This window comes from Oncorhynchus nerka, linkage group LG22 (genome assembly GCF_034236695.1).
Source record: "Oncorhynchus nerka isolate Pitt River linkage group LG22, Oner_Uvic_2.0, whole genome shotgun sequence".
Lineage (NCBI taxonomy): Eukaryota > Metazoa > Chordata > Actinopteri > Salmoniformes > Salmonidae > Oncorhynchus > Oncorhynchus nerka.
The window spans coordinates 13,480,188-13,497,420 of record NC_088417.1 but is presented as its reverse complement, the minus strand read 5'-3'; the positions used below and the strand labels follow the sequence as shown (position 1 = coordinate 13,497,420).

General features: G+C 43.4%; 1 protein-coding gene across 2 annotated transcripts in view; it reads left to right on the top strand.

The window, feature by feature from the left end:
- The window catches only part of LOC115104484 (protein 4.1-like), a 137,801-nt gene that overhangs the window by 45,985 nt on the left and 74,583 nt on the right, over positions 1-17,233 (top strand). For both annotated transcript variants that reach the window (XM_065006958.1, XM_065006957.1), the window contains exons 2-6: positions 6,039-6,172; positions 7,370-7,576; positions 15,964-16,068; positions 16,164-16,206; positions 16,358-16,433. In XM_065006958.1, the coding sequence (XP_064863030.1) occupies positions 6,050-6,172; positions 7,370-7,576; positions 15,964-16,068; positions 16,164-16,206; positions 16,358-16,433 (554 nt within the window). In that variant the 5' untranslated portion in view covers positions 6,039-6,049. The remainder of the gene's footprint in view (positions 1-6,038; positions 6,173-7,369; positions 7,577-15,963; positions 16,069-16,163; positions 16,207-16,357; positions 16,434-17,233) is intronic.

Here is a 17,233-nt window from a genome sequence, read left to right as displayed (position 1 = left end):
TCCTACAGCAGACTCTTCACTACTCCTACAGCAGACTTATCACTACTCCTACAGCAGACTCATTACTACTCCTCCAGCAGACTCATCACTACTCCTACCTCAGACTGTAGGAGTAGTTAAAAAGGATGTTCCACTCCCCACTTTTACCCTTCCGACCTTACCTTTGGAGAGATATCCGTTTCCCCATCAGCACAAGTCAACAGGCCACAAATCAGAGCGGTTAATTTCAAAGTCTACTGCCCTGGTTTAATGTGGCCGTAAATTCTATTAGATTCTATCCGCTCAAGGACACTCTTTTTACCTCTTTGAATTATCCACTGACGTTTAGTTCTTTGCCTTGTCAATGCAATATTTTCTGTAATGTTTAGAGAAATGTGTCTATTGTTTTGAAGAAAATACACATTCTTTCTCTATATATTAATTGGAATGGATTATACAATATTTGCAGTCACCGTTAGACTAATGAAGCTAAGGTTATGCAAGTGAGGGAAACGTTGTCTAGTTAAAAAAAAAAATGGATCATGTTCTAATGAGCATTTTTAGCATTCAAAAATTCAGTGTGATTTGTTTGTTAATATCTGACAACATCCACACTGGCAGGTGGAGCGTCTTTACAAATCAATGCTAATATCTGACAACATCCACACTGGCAGGTGGAGCGTCTTTACAAATCAATGTTAATATCTGACAACATCCACACTGGCAGGTGGAGCGTCTTTACAAATCAATGCTAATATCTGACAACATCCACACTGGCAGGTGGAGCGTCTTTACAAATCAATGCTAATATCTGACAACATCCACACTGGCAGGTGGAGCGTCTTTACAAATCAATGCTAATATCTGACAACATCCACACTGGCAGGTGGAGCGTCTTTACAAATCAATGCTAATATCTGACAACATCCACACTGGCAGGTGGAGCGTCTTTACAAATCAATGTTAATATCTGACAACATCCACACTGGCAGGTGGAGCGTCTTTACAAATCAATGTTAATATCTGACAACATCCACACTGGCAGGTGGAGCGTCTTTACAAATCAATGTTAATATCTGACAACATCCACACTGGCAGGTGGAGCGTCTTTACAAATCAATGTTAATATCTGACAACATCCACACTGGCAGGTGGAGCGTCTTTACAAATCAATGTTAATATCTGACAACATCCACACTGGCAGGTGGAGCGTCTTTACAAATCAATGTTAATATCTGACAACATCCACACTGGCAGGTGGAGCGTCTTTACAAATCAATGTTAATATCTGACAACATCCACACTGGCAGGTGGAGCGTCTTTACAAATCAATGTTAATATCTGACAACATCCACACTGGCAGGTGGAGCGTCTTTACAAATCAATGTTAATATCTGACAACATCCACACTGGCAGGTGGAGCGTCTTTACAAATCAATGTTAATATCTGACAACATCCACACTGGCAGGTGGAGCGTCTTTACAAATCAATGCTAATATCTGACAACATCCACACTGGCAGGTGGAGCGTCTTTACAAATCAATGCTAATATCTGACCAGAATCTCACCGCAATGTTACGTTGTTCTCATTTCTATCCAGGCATTGTTGATTATAATTTACATTATTAGGATCATTTGCATCAGGCCTATGTTCTAATCTAGATCAGAAATTAGCAATCTTTCTCTAGCATTTTGTTTAATTTGCACAGGCATGCTCATGTCGCCTCTTGTCATAGCTAGTCTGCATCCCTTCCCTTCCAGCTTTTACATCCGCTTTGCCCTGAAGCTCGGATATGAAAGAATCACTAAAAGTCATTTTGGAGATTGGTCTTTGGTATTGGCGTTTTTATTGCCTACCAATAGTTTCCATGCCAACGGGGTCCTTCTAGCTGGCCTACTCTAATCTGTCACCTGTTTGGTTGGAATAAACAGAGGGAGAGCTTATGGTGTGACATCATGCTGCCTGGCCAACAGTGCACACTGACCTATATTACAGATAGTCGATTAAACCAAGGGAAGGTTCCACAGGCTTACACCCCACGGAGTCCATTTACAACCCTGCAAGGATAAGCCTTCTGTTGAATGCTCTGGAAAGACTGACTAGGGGATGTGTAGTTGGGTGGACCTCGGCGGTCTTTGTAGTGGCTATAGTTTTGCAATGGTGAGCATTTAATTGAATGAATGCATTATGAAATGAATGCAGTGAGTTCAACACCAGTTCATGACGTGTTGCTGAGAGTTTGTTTTTGTAAAATGTTCAAACAACTTCAGTGCAACATCGAGTTGGTTTCTCAGTAAAGCACATGGTCTGTTTCAGTAGTACCTGATGAACCCCGTATACTCTGACTGCCACGGACCGCAGTGGCCAGGGTTGGGTAGGTGAAATGTAATCTGTTAGTTACAGTTACTAGTTACCTGTCCAAAATATGTAATCAGTAACGTAACTTTTGGATTACCCAAACTCAGTAACATAATCTGATTACATTCAGTTACTTTTAGATTACTTTCCCCTTAAGAGGCATTAGAAGAAGACAAAAATGTATGTTACCAATTGAACGACATCTATTGCAGGATAAATCAATGTTAAAGTTTACATATCTGGCCATATATGGATGTTACATTTTACTTTATAGGTTGGTTATGTAGGCTTCTTCTAAGCCATCGCTTTCTATTGCATATAATAATATGATTTAATTATATCTTTACATTAAAAACCAATGTCTATCAGAATTACAATAAATGTTATACCCCTTGATCTTTAAGAATAGGACTTGGAAATATGGAAGTAAAGATTAGCCTAATTGTTTTACCTAAGCATAATCCCAAAACGAAGGATTTATTAGCCAGCCCCACTCTGTTGTTTATGATTTTGTTGTAACCACTCTCAGATTAATAGACAGCTGTGCACGCAAGGACTGACCATCCATGATATCAAAATTATTGTTATAACCATGTTATGAGGCTATATATACAGTGTTTGTTTATATTTACAATGTTTACAAACATTGGAGAAAAAGACGTTTTTATTTTGGGTTCTGATTAGGTATGACAGTTGAATTAAACTCATGAGCCATTTATAAATTATATTCTTCAAGAATCATTGGATATATTTAAATATAATTTATAAATCCAAAAATGGACACAGCAAATACAGATTGCCCCTTTAAATGTATCAAAAGCATGCAAGTTTGAGCGTGTGTCCATTAGGCCTATGGATTTATATTTTTATCAGCATGAATTAGATTGAGCAATAAAAGCCCCACTATTATTCCGTAGGCTGGGATCCCCACTGTGTATCTGTTACAAGAGTGCATTTTTCACTGGCTGTCCATCTGGTTTCAAAAACAATGATTGACAGGCAGCTTAAAGGTCTTGAATTCAACCATTATTGAGTTTAAATACACATTTAGATTGGTGAACAGCCATCCACAACAACCACAATCCGTGAGGCACAAATAGCTGAATGAAAGAGCAGCAGTGTGATTCACATCAATGCTCTATGTAGATATCAATAAGAAGTGATATCTGTATCGCCTGTATGCTCAACCACTGCTGTCATCCTTACCTCCAAGCGTTTATTCAAGTTGGATCATCTTTGGATGTCGACAGCAGTTGCACCATTTCTTGTACATGTCTGTTACTCCCCAACCCTGGTAGGGGCCCTTTGTTGGTGGGGGTGTGTGTGCACCTGTCTTCACCTCAATTTTGACAAAACAGTATGTACCTGGGCTTGTCTGATATTTGACACTGTGACTAAAATATTGTTGAAACTGAGTAAAAAAAACTAAAATATTTGGTTCATTGTGGGGTCATTTGTAAAACATCCGTGAGTTAAGAGAAGTGGTTTGAATTATTATATTTTTGTCCCATGTTGTGGTTTGAATTGTATAATTTTGTCCCATGTTGTGGTTTGAATCGTATATTTTTGTCCCATGTTGTGGTTTGAATTATTATAATTTTGTCCCATGTTGTGGTTTGAATTGTATAATTTTGTCCCATGTTGTGGTTTGAATTGTATATTTTTGTCCCATGTTGTGGTTTGAATCGTATATTTTTGTCCCATGTTGTGGTTTGAATCGTATATTTTTGTCCCATGTTGTGGTTAGAATCGTATAATTTTGTCCCGTGTTGTGGTTTGAATCGTATAATTTTGTCCCGTGTTGTGGTTTGAATCGTATAATTTTGTCCCGTGTTGTGGGGCACATAGAACTTTAACTATGACTGACAGGGCATCAACAGCTATGACAACCCTGCCACAGCCGTGTGTGTGCGTGTGTGCGCGCGTCCGTCCGCCTATCCAGCCATGCAGGCCAAAGTTCACATACTAACGTCTCCCTCGCAGATTCATTACAGCAGGGATACGTCATGAATGACACTAATACATATTCACAGTGATTCATGTGAAGTTAGCACATCGGAATCATAAAATGGTAATAGGTTGTTGATATGGTGTCAAATGAACTGTAATGGACTGAAGTGTTTTTTTGTTTTTGGAAATAAGCATTTTATATTTTTACCTTACTTTGTCCTTTAAGACAGCTGAATATATTTGACAAGTAGTTATCTGACCAGTAGTTATCTGACCAGTAGTTATTTGACCAGTAGTTATTGACCAGTAGTTATTGACCAGTAGTTATTTGACCAGTAGTTGTCTGACCAGTAGTTATCTGACCAGTAGTTATTTGATCAGTAGTTATTTGATCAGTAGTTATTTGACCAGTAGTTATCTGGCCAGTAGTTATTTGATCAGTAGTTATTTGCCCAGTAGTTATTTGACCAGTAGTTATCTAACCAGTAGTTATCTGACCAGTAGTTATTTGACCAGTAGTTATTGACCAGTAGTTATCTGGCCAGTAGTTATTTGACCAGTAGTTATCTGGCCAGTAGTTATTTGGCCAGTAGTTATCTGACCAGTAGTTATTGACCAGTAGTTATCTGACCAGTAGTTATTTGACCAGTAGTTATCTAACCAGTAGTTATTTGACCAGTAGTTATCTGGCCAGTAGTTATCTGACCAGTAGTTATTTGACCAGTAGTTATCTGACCAGTAGTTATTTGACCAGTAGTGTGTACTCAGTGGAACCCATATGCACAAAGTCCTTTTATGGTTTGCCGACGGAAAATGGCAGCCATCTTTTTGCGTATCAAAAATATAGTACTGTAAATTGTAGTGGACTGCTATAGTTGCCAGTTACACGTGACTTTATTTAAATTTGAAAGACACTTGGGGAAAACTGACGGACTGTCACAATGACACATTGAGACATATTAGTGCTGGGGTGAGTGGGAGTTTCTCACAACTCTTCAATCATTTTAATCACAGTTTAATCACTGCTGTCTCAAACAAGCTTCATTACGGAGAGAAGTACTGTAGTGCCACCTCTGTTTCAACCTTGAAGCTATGTCAAATACATCAGTAGTCAAATCAATGCTGACTTTCACATCAAGTGTTTCTTATCATGGCAGCTGCCCTAGATATGTTTGGCATTGGCAGGGAGGAATTGTACTTCATGCAGGTTGTTCTTGATTTATCCCATATTCATCTTTTGACACATATAAGAAAGTGCTCCTCAGATGGACGATGTGGTGGTTGTCAATATGATGATATCCCTGCATTTCTGTACACTCTTAGATAAAAGGGTTCCGAAAGGGTTCTTCGGCTGTCCCCATAGGAGAACCTTTTTTTGGTTCTAGGTAGAACTCTTTTGGGTTCCATGTTGAACCCTATGTGGAAACCCTATGTAACCCAAAAGGGTTCTGCTTGGAACCAAAACGATTCTATCTGGAACCAAAAAGGGTTCTTCAAAGGGTTATCCTATGGGGACAACCCGAATAACCCTTTCTGTTTCAGGTAGCACTTTATATCTAAGAGCGTAAGATGTCATTTTGAATCTATGCACAAAGTATTCAGTTTATTATTATAGCGTATTCTTATAAACGAGTTGGGTCTGAGTTGTAGCTAGACATGCGGACATGTATAAGGGCAATGTGTTGTACCTGTTTTCTCCGTCCAAATTCTCCCGTCTTATGTTGTGTGTTTTTATTTCCTGTGTCGTAGGGTGAATCGCCATGACGACAGAACCAAATTCAGAGTCTAGCGCGGACCAGCAGGAGGCCAGTGCGGCTCCGCCACTGGAGGCGGACTCTTTTCCCCCGGCTGCCGCCCACAGCACGCCTGTCAGGAAAGAGCAGGTTAGCCACACCCACAAAATACGCACCGTCATCGTCATACAGGAAGTGAATTAGGAAAAGGCTTTTATATTCGATTTAAATGGTTGAATTTGAACGGAAGTCACATAAACATTTGATACAATATCAAACACCCACATGATAATAAACAAGTGTCCAAATATTTTCTCTGAACTTTCCTGTCAGATTTATCCGGCAAACCACTCTAGTTCAGTACATTCTACCATTCTAGTTGAGTACATTCTACCACTCTAGTTCAGTACATTCTACCATTCTAGTTCAGTACATTCTACCACTCTAGTTTAGTACATTCTACCATTCTAGTTTAGTACATTCTACCATTCTAGTTTAGTACATTCTACCATTCTAGTTCAGTACATTCTACCATTCAACTATTCTACCATTCTAGTTTAGTACATTCTACCATTTTAGTTCAGTCATTCTACCATTCTAGTTCAGTACATTCTACCATTCTAGTTTAGTACATTCTACCATTCTAGTTCAGTACATTCTACCATTCTAGTTCAGTACATTCTACCATTCTAGTTCAGTCAATTCAACTATTCTAGTTCAGTCCATTCTACCGTTCTCGTTCAGTACGTTCTACCATTCTAGTTCAGTACATGCTACCCTTCTTAGATCAGTTTATTCTAGTTCAGTCCATTCTACCACTCTTAGTACAGTATATTCTAGTTAATTCCATCCTGCCATTCTAGTTTAGTACATTCTGCCATTCTTGGTTCTGTACATTCTACCATTCTAGTTCAGTACATTCTACCACTCTAGTTCAGTACATTCTACCACTCTAGTTCAGTACATTCTACCATTCTAGTTTAGTACATTCTACCACTCTAGTTCAGTACATTCTACCATTCTAGTTGAGTACATTCTACCACTCTAGTTCAGTACATTCTACCATTCTAGTTGAGTACATTCTACCACTCTAGTTCAGTACATTCTACCATTCTAGTTGAGTACATTCTACCATTCTAGTTGAGTACATTCTACCACTCTAGTTCAGTACATTCTACCATTCTTGGTTCTGTACATTCTACCATTCTAGTTCAGTACATTCTACCACTCTAGTTCAGTACATTCTACCGTGTCACAACCTGTTTGGTCCAAAACAACACATGATCATAATCATAGCTCTCCAACATGCCCACGGTGCTGTGTTAAAACATGTGCGCCTCTGTCCAGAACGGCGACGAGAGAGCGGAGGGAGGCGTGGTCCCACAGGGGAATCAGCTGGAGCCATCACAGGCGGAGGAGGACAGGACCTCGTACAGGTCGTCCACCAGTAAGCTGTCCAGGTCTCCCGGTGGAGGACGGAGTGTCCGCAGCTCCAGGAACATGCAGTGCAAGGTCACCCTGCTTGATGGCTCCGCCTGCACCTGCATGGTGGAGGTGGGTTTGTTTCGCTGTTTGAGGAGAGGAGTTTAGGAGGTAGGTTTTTATATATTTAAAATTATTTCACTTTTATTTAACTAGACAAGTCAGTTAAGAACAAATTCCTATTTACAATGACGGCCAACACCGGCCAAACCCTAACGACGCTGGGCCTATTGTGCGCCGCCCTATGGGACTCCCAATCACGGCCGGTTGGGATACAGTAAGTGGATTGGTGTGTGTGGGGGGATGGGTTTGAGTGTATGTGTGTGTGTGTGTGTGTGTGTGTGTGTGTGTGTGTGTGTGTGTGGCAGAGTTCACCAGGGATAGAGATGGGGTGGTCAGAGACGGCAGGACCTTAATGTTTTAAAGTTAGTCTCACTGATATTTCTTTATTTAACCTTTATTTGATCAGGGAGTCATACTGAGACTGAGATCTCTTTATTTTATCAGGGAGTCATACTGAGACTGAGATCTCTTTATTTTATCAGGGAGTCATACTGAGACTGAGATCTCTTTATTTTATCAGGGAGTCATACTGAGACTGAGGTCTCTTTATTTGATCAGGGAGTCATACTGAGACTGAGATCTCTTTATTTTATCAGGGAGTCATACTGAGACTGAGATTTCTTTATTTTATCAGGGAGTCATACTGAGACTGAGATCTCTTTATTTTATCAGGGAGTCATACTGAGACTGAGATCTCTTTATTTTATCAGGGAGTCATACTGAGACTGAGGTCTCTTTATTTTATCAGGGAGTCATACTGAGACTGAGATCTCTTTATTTTATCAGGGAGTCATACTGAGACTGAGGTCTCTTTATTTTATCAGGGAGTCATACTGAGACTGAGATCTCTTTATTTTATCAGGGAGTCATACTGAGACTGAGGTCTCTTTATTTTATCAGGGAGTCATACTGAGACTGAGATCTCTTTATTTTATCAGGGAGTCATACTGAGACTGAGGTCTCTTTGACAGATGAACCCTGAAAAATACAAGTTGGCTTGAGGTTGTTTTTTTATCATGCTGACCCAATGACCTTTCCTTCTACAAAGTCACCAGTTTACAGGATGGGTGGACATGAATCGTATTGTTCTATTAGAAGCTCATCTACATGCTTGGCTCTTCCTTTTATTTCCCGTATTCTCTGATCTTAACATAATTAAAGACTATGGAATTGACTCTGCTTTAAACAGTATTGTAGTAAACTCCCCTTAGACCTAATACTGTCTGTTTACATTGATAAACACCCCTTAGACCTAATACTGTCTGTTTACATTGATAAACACCCCTTAGACCTAATACTGTCTGTTTACATTGATAAACACCCCTTAGACCTAATACTGTCTGTTTACATTGATAAACTCCCCTTAGACCTAATACTGTCTGTTTACATTGATAAACACCCCTTAGACCTAATACTGTCTGTTTACATTGATAAACACCCCTTAGACCTAATACTGTCTGTTTACATTGATAAACTCCCCTTAGACCTAATACTGTCTGTTTACATTGATAAACACCCCTTAGACCTAATACTGTCTGTTTACATTGATAAACACCCCTTAGACCTAATACTGTCTGTTTACATTGATAAACTCCCCTTAGACCTAATACTGTCTGTTTACATTGATAAACTCCCCTTAGACCTAATACTGTCTGTTTACATTGATAAACACCCCTTAGACCTAATACTGTCTGTTTACATTGATAAACTCCCCTTAGACCTAATACTGTCTGTTTACATTGATAAACACCCCTTAGACCTAATACTGTCTGTTTACATTGATAAACACCCCTTAGACCTAATACTGTCTGTTTACATTGATAAACTCCCCTTAGACCTAATACTGTCTGTTTACATTGATAAACTCCCCTTAGACCTAATACTGTCTGTTACATTGATAAACACCCCTTAGACCTAATACTGTCTGTTTACATTGATAAACTCCCCTTAGACCTAATACTGTCTGTTTACATTGATAATCACCCCTTAGACCTAATACTGTCTGTTACATTGATAAACACCCCTTAGACCTAATACTGTCTGTTTACATTGATAAACACCCCTTAGACCTAATACTGTCTGTTACATTGATAAACACCCCTTAGACCTAATACTGTCTGTTTACATTGATAAACTCCCCTTAGACCTAATACTGTCTGTTTACATTGATAAACACCCCTTAGACCTAATACTGTCTGTTTACATTGATAAACACCCCTTAGACCTAATACTGTCTGTTTACATTGATAAACTCCCCTTAGACCTAATACTGTCTGTTTACATTGATAAACACCCCTTAGACCTAATACTGTCTGTTACATTGATAAACACCCCTTAGACCTAATACTGTCTGTTTACATTGATAAACTCCCCTTAGACCTAATACTGTCTTTTTACATTGATAAACACCCCTTAGACCTAATACTGTCTGTTACATTGATAAACACCACTTAGACCTAATACTGTCTGTTTACATTGATAAACTCCCCTTAGACCTAATACTGTCTGTTACATTGATAAACACCCCTTAGACCTAATACTGTCTGTTTACATTGATAAACTCCCCTTAGACCTAATACTGTCTGTTTACATTGATAAACACCCCTTAGACCTAATACTGTCTGTTTACATTGATAAACTCCCCTTAGACCTAATACTGTCTGTTTACATTGATAAACACCCCTTAGACCTAATACTGTCTGTTTACATTGATAAACACCCCTTAGACCTAATACTGTCTGTTTACATTGATAAACACCCCTGCCCCCACCACGTCTAGAGACAGAGCTTTTGGGGTCAATTTGACGTTTTGCTTCGAAGCAGACGTCATCCGTCACTCTGTATAAATCTGTCCTGTCCTATATATTTAATGTTTTGTCTCCAGAGACTCTGTTCTGTAGCTTCCAGCAAACTCTGTCAGACAAAAACTGGAGAGAAACCAATCTACTTAGTGCAGTTTGAGCCCTAGGCTGGATTTAGACAGATTAGTCAGAACGTCCAATGGAAAAAGATGATAGAGCATTGTGGCCGGTTGGTCGCTTGGTGTTGGTGGCCATGGGAATGTGACACGGCGGAGAGAGGGGTGTGGCCCCGGGCTTAATGTGCTGCAGTGATAATTGACTGGCTCTGTTCCCAGCAGAGAGGACAGATGAGAGACGTGGGGGAGGGGGTCAGGGGGAAGGGGGGGTGAGGGGAGCAGGTGAAAGAGAGAGAGGTGGCAGGGGAAGAGAGAGAGGGGGCAGGGGAAGAGAGAGAGGGGGCAGGGTGAAGAGAGAGAGGGGGCAGGGTGAAGAGAACGGGGGCAGGGGGAAGAGAGAGAGGGGGCAGGGGGAGGAGTGAGGGGAAAGGGGAAGAGAGAGAGGGGCAGGGTGAAGAGAGCGGGGGCAGGGGGAGGGAGTGAGGTGGAGCAGGTGAAAGAGAGAGAGGGGGCAGGGGAAGAGAGAGAGGGGCAGGGGGAAGAGAGAGAGGGGGCAGGGTGAAGAGAGAGAGGGGGCAGGGGGAGGAGTGAGGGGGAGCAGGTGAAAGAGAGAGAGGTGGCAGGGGAAGAGAGAGAGGGGGCGGGGGAAGAAGAGAGAGAGGGGCAGGGTGAAAGAGAGAGGGGGCAGGGGGCAGGGTGAAGAGAGCGGGGGGCAGGGGGAAAGAGAGAGGGGGAAGGGGGAGGAGTGAGGTGGAGCAGGTGAAAGAGAGAGAGGTGGCAGGGGAAGAGAGAGAGGGGCAGGGGAAGAGAGAGAGGGGGCAGGGTGAAGAGAGAGAGAGGGCAGGGTGAAGAGAACGGGGGCAGGGGGAAGAGAGAGGGGGCAGGGGGAGGAGTGAGGGGAAAGGGGAAGAGAGATAGGGGGCAGGGTGAAGAGAGTGGGGGGCAGGGGAAGAGAGAGAGGGGGCAGGGGGAAGAGAGCGGGGGCAGGGGGAGGCGTAAGGGGGAGCAGGTAAAAGAGAGAGAGGTGGCAGGGGAAGAGAGAGAGGGGGCAGGGTGAAGAGAGAGAGGGGGCAGGGGAAGAGAGAGAGGGGGCAGGATGAAGAGAGAGAGGGGGCAGGGGGAAGAGAACGGGGGGCAGGGGGAAGAGAGAGAGGGGGCAGGGGGAAGAGAGAGAGGGGGCAGGGTGAAGAGAGAGAGGGGGCAGGGGAAGAGAGAGAGGGGGCAGGGGAAGAGAGAGAGGGGCAGGGGAAGAGAGAAAGGGGGCAGGGTGAAGAGAGAGAGGGGGCAGGGGGAAGAGAACGGGGGGCAGGGGGAAGAGAGAGAGGGGGCAGGGGGAGGAGTGAGGGGAAAGGGAAAGAGAGATAGGGGGCAGGGTGAAGAGAGTGGGGGCAGGGGAAGAGAGAGAGGGGGCAGGGGGAAGAGAGAGAGGGGCAGAGGGAGGAGTGAGGGGGAGCAGGTGAAAGCGAGAGAAGGGGAGCAGGTGAAAGAGAGAGAGGTGGCAGGGGAAGAGAGAGAGGGGGCAGGGGAAGAGAGAGAGGGGGCAGGGTGAAGAGAACGGGGGCAGGGGGAAGAGAGAGAGGGGGCAAGGTGAAGAGAACGGGGGCAGGGGGAAAAGAGAGAGAGGGGGCAGGGTGAAGAGAGAGAGGGGGCAGGGTGAAGAGAACGGGGGCAGGGGGAAGAGAGAGAGGGGCAGGGGGAAGAGAGAGGGGGCAGGGGGAAGAGAGCGGGGGCAGGGGGAAGAGAGCGGGGGCAGGGGGAAGAGAGTGTGGGGCAGGGGGAAGAGAGCGGGGGCAGGGGGAAGAGAGTGTGGGGCAGGGGGAAGAGAGTGTGGGGCAGGGGGAAGAGAGAGGGGAGGCAGGTGATGATAGGTGGGAGCAGAGGTCAGAAGAGAAGAGGGAGATAGAGGTCAGAAGAGAGAAGGGGGATAGAGGTCAGAAGAGAGGAGGGGGATAGAGGTCAGAAGAGAAGAGGGAGATAGAGGTCAGAAGAGAGAAGGGGAATAGAGGGGAAAGGAGAGTAAAAAGGGAAGTGTGATAAGAAGAGATCAGGCTAAGAAGAGAGAGGAGTGTGGAAAGACTTGAGGCGAGAGGAAAGTGGAGAAGGATTGAGGGGGCGAGAGAGGGACAGAGTTCATTGAGGGGATAAAAAGAGTGGAGAACAGAGAGAGGGACAGAGTTCATTGAGGGGATAAAAAGAGTGGAGAACAGAGAGAGGGACAGAGTTCACTGAGGGGATAAAAAGAGTGGAGAACAGAGAGAGGGACAGAGTTCACTGAGGGGATAAAAAGAGTGGAGAACAGAGAGAGGGACAGATAGTTCACTGAGGGGATAAAAAGAGTGGAGAACAGAGAGAGGGACAGAGTTCACTGAGGGGATAAAAAGAGTGGAGAACAGAGAGAGGGACAGAGTTCACTGAGGGAATAAAAAGAGTGGAGAACAGAGAGAGGGACAGAGTTCACTGAGGGGATAAAAAGAGTGGAGAACAGAGAGAGGGACAGAGTTCACTGAGGGGATAAAAAGAGTGGAGAACAGAGAGAGGGACAGAGTTCACTGAGGGGATAAAAAGAGTGGAGAACAGAGAGAGGGACAGATAGTTCACTGAGGGGATAAAAAGAGTGGAGAACAGAGAGAGGGACAGAGTTCACTGAGGGGATAAAAAGAGAGGGGGATGATGGCATGACACCCCCTCCTCTCTCGCAGTGACATGCCACTCTTCTTCATTTCCAAATGGTCTGACTCATCAATGTGCTCTGACCTACCACACAAACAGCATTCCAATTAACTATCCATCAGCCCCCATCAATGCCACAATAACACTCCTAGTAATGGATGTAGTGACGTGGCGGCTAGGGAAGTGAAAACATGTTTTTCTCTCCACCTCTCTTTGTCCTTGTGGTTCAGTAGCTACATTGTTTGTAGATTTGGGGATGTTGTTTTGATCACTCAGACAGTGAGTGAGATCGTTGAAGTGCTCCTTCTGGAAGGGAAATTGAGGCTGCAGAGTGCAGATGTTCTTTAGCATTAGCCGCTGGCTGCCCAAGGCTAATTCACATACAGGTAACTGCCAAAATAAAGGAAACACTAACATAAAGTGTCTTAATGGCATTGGGCCACCACCAGCCGCCAGAACAGCTTCAATGTGCCTTGGCATAGATTCTTCAATTGTCTGGAAGTATGATTCTTCAATGTGCCTTGGCATAGATTCTTCAATTGTCTGGAAGTATGATTCTTCAATGTGCCTTGGCATAGATTCTTCAATTGTCTGGAAGTATGATTCTTCAATGTGCCTTGGCATAGATTCTTCAATTGTCTGGAAGTATGATTCTTCAATGTGCCTTGGCATAGATTCTTCAATTGTCTGGAAGTATGATTCTTCAATGTGCCTTGGCATAGATTCTTCAATTGTCTGGAAGTCTATTGAAGGGATGCGTCACCATTCACAAGAAATTCCATCATTTGGTGTTTTGTTGATGGTGTTGGAAAACGCCGTCTGACGCCGCTCCAGAATCTCCTGTAAGTGTTGAATTGGGTTGAGATCTGATGACTGACACACACACACACACACACACACACACACACACACACACACACACACACACACACACACACACACACACACACACACACCCCTTATGCTCCTTTGAGACCCCTCTTTTAAAGTCACTGAGATCTCTTCTTCTAGCCATGGTAGCCAGAATAATAGGCAACTGGACGTTTTATACAAGACCCTAAGCATGATGGGATGTTAATTGCTTAATTGACCCAGGAACCACACCTGTGTGGAAGCACCTGCTTTCAATATTCTTTGTTTCCCCCAAGTGTTTCCTTTATTTTGGCAGTTGCCTGAAGCTTAGATTATTACTGGTCATTGTTTAATGAGGTTACAGTGGTTAAGTGGCTCCCCAAGAGGCCTTACGACCTGGAAAATGGCTTGACTGCGTTTCACAGTAAATCACTGAGACCTACCATAAGATGTTCCTCATTTACAAAAATATGGGATTTTCTTGCCTCCTATAATTTTCTTGCTGCACACACACACACACACACACACACACACACACACACACACACACACACACACACACACACACACACACACACACACACAGTTGTTTTGTACTTTATTGTGGGCTTGAATGGCACAACTGCTGTGTAGCCCATCTCAAGTATTCATTTTGATCCCACGCTTTCAGAGGAAGTGACAACAGAAGGAGCAGATGTGTTTTTCTTGGAGGAGTTTTGTCTCTCTGATCGTGATGAGAGAGATAATTATCGGAGTCTTAGAGGATTCTGTGGACGTCAAGACACTTGAACTGAGACCAATGGGATGTGACGGTACGCTGCAGAGACTTGGTTTGTCTCAGTTTTAACAAACCTAGCAACACTCTTAGAAAAAAAGTGCTATCTAGAACCTAAAAGGGTTCTTCGGCTGCCCCCATAGGAGAACCCTTTGAAGAACCCTTTTTGGTTCCAGGTAGAACCATTTTGGTTCCATGTTGAACCCTTTCCACAGAAGGTTCTACGTGGAACCCAAAAGAGTTCTACCTAAAAACCAAAAAAAAGGTTTCTACCTGGAACCAAAAAGGGTTCTCCTATGGGGACAGCCGAAGAACCCTTTTGAAACCCTTGTTCTCTTTTTACTCCAGAAACACTCTACAAAATAACCCTCACAATCTTTCTCTGTTTCAAGGTGACATGTTTGGACATACCAGTTTCGTCGCAGGTGTAAAATAATTCTGCAGTAGGAGCATTTGATTATATATACAATATTTCTTGATAATTTGGTTACAGTCATTGCAGCTCAAGGTTTTATTAAGGGGGCAATTACTTTCTCTCATTGGGTCTTGCATAACTTTGTCAATTAAATAAATAAAATAAGTATATTTTTGAGGGCTTGTTTGTAAACTCATGTTAGGTTTGGGTTGAAGATCTGATAACATTCAGTATCAAAAATATGCACCAAAAAAATGCAAAAATAGAGAAAATCAGAAAGGGTGCAAATAGTTTTCCACGGCTCAGTATAAGCACCTCTTTGGACTATTTTTACGCAGCATTAAGGCATGTTGCTTATTTAGAGGTAGCAATGGGAGCCTCACAGGTTGACGTATCATGGTGGCAAGGAGCCTTGGATCTCACCCTGCGAGGGCCAGGCAGGGTAGCAGACATTAGGACACTCATCATGATGTGACACAAAAGGGTGTGATGCTGGGAAATGGGAGTGGAGCCCTTTTAAACAGGCGACTTCTTCCCCTGTAGAGAGTTGAGTCATGGTTGAGTCCTGTGGATTCTCTCCTTTAGAGCTATCCATCATTAAACGGCTCCCGAACCGGTGCGAGGAATATATCACAATTTAGTGCGTTGGGATGCCGTTGTCATTTAGGAGGGGTTTGAGATCCGAAGAATTGTATACATCTGTCCAATGTATAATTTTAGGAACAATAGAATGTAGGTTCATCTAAGTGTTTCGTCTCTATCTGCAGAAACGGGAGAGAGGCCATGTGTTATTTGACAAAGTGTGTGAGCAGCTCAACCTCCTGGAAAAGGACTACTTTGGCATCACATTCCGGGACATCGAAAACCAAAAGGTGGAATTTGTCTTGTTGATTTTGCTGTGTAATTATGAGTGTTTTGAACATGTTTCGACGTGAATTAACACTGTCCTCTTGAACTCTTGAACCAGAACTGGTTAGACCAATCCAAGGAGATGAAGAAACAGATCAGAGGTGTGTAGAATATGGGTTTTTGAACGTTATTTCTCTGCGTGGTTTGAAAGTTAGCCAGCATGCTAGTTACTCCGGTTTAAAGGCACAATCTGGGTTCTTTCCTGCTGTTTAAGGGTAATTTCAATTAAATGGTTGTTTTTGTACACTGCAGGAGCCGCCTGGAATTTTTCATTCAATGTGAAGTTCTACCCTCCAGACCCTGCACAGCTGTCTGAGGATATTACAAGGTTACACTTTCTATAGTTCCACTTTCGGGATATACACTGAGTATGCAAAACATTAAGGACACTTGCTCTTCTCATGACATAGACTGAACAAGTGAATCCAGGTGAACTTCAATCACTGTAGATGAAGGAGAAGAAACAGGTTAGAGAAGGATTTTTAAGCCTTGGGTGAATGGACAAGACAAAAGATTGAAGTGGCTTTGAACGGGGTATGGTAGTAGGTGCCACACCGGTTTGTGTCAACAGCTACAACGCTGCTGGGTTTTTCACACTCAATAGTTTCCCCTGTGTAACAAGAATGATCCAGCACCCAAATGACATCCAGCCAACTTGACTCAGCTGTGGGAAGCATTGGAGTCAACATGGGCCAGCATCCCTGTGGAACGCTTTCCACACCTTGTAGAATCAACATGGGCCAGCATCCCTGTGGAACGCTTTCCACACCTTGTAGAGTCAACATGGACCAGCATCCCTGTGGAACGCTTTCCACACCTTGTAGAGTCAACATGGACCAGCATCCCTGTGGAACGCTTTCCACACCTTGTAGAGTCAACATGGGCCAGCATCCCTGTGGAACGCTTTCCACACCTTGTAGAGTCAACATGGACCAGCATCCCTGTGGAACGCTTTCCACACCTTGTAGAGTCAACATGGGCCAGCATCCCTGTGGAACGCTTTCCACACCTTGTAGAGTCAACATGGGCCAGCATCCCTGTGGAACGCTTTCCACACCTTGTAGAGTCAACATGGGCCAGCATCCCTGTGGAACGCTTTCCACACCTTGAAGTCAACATGGGCCAGCA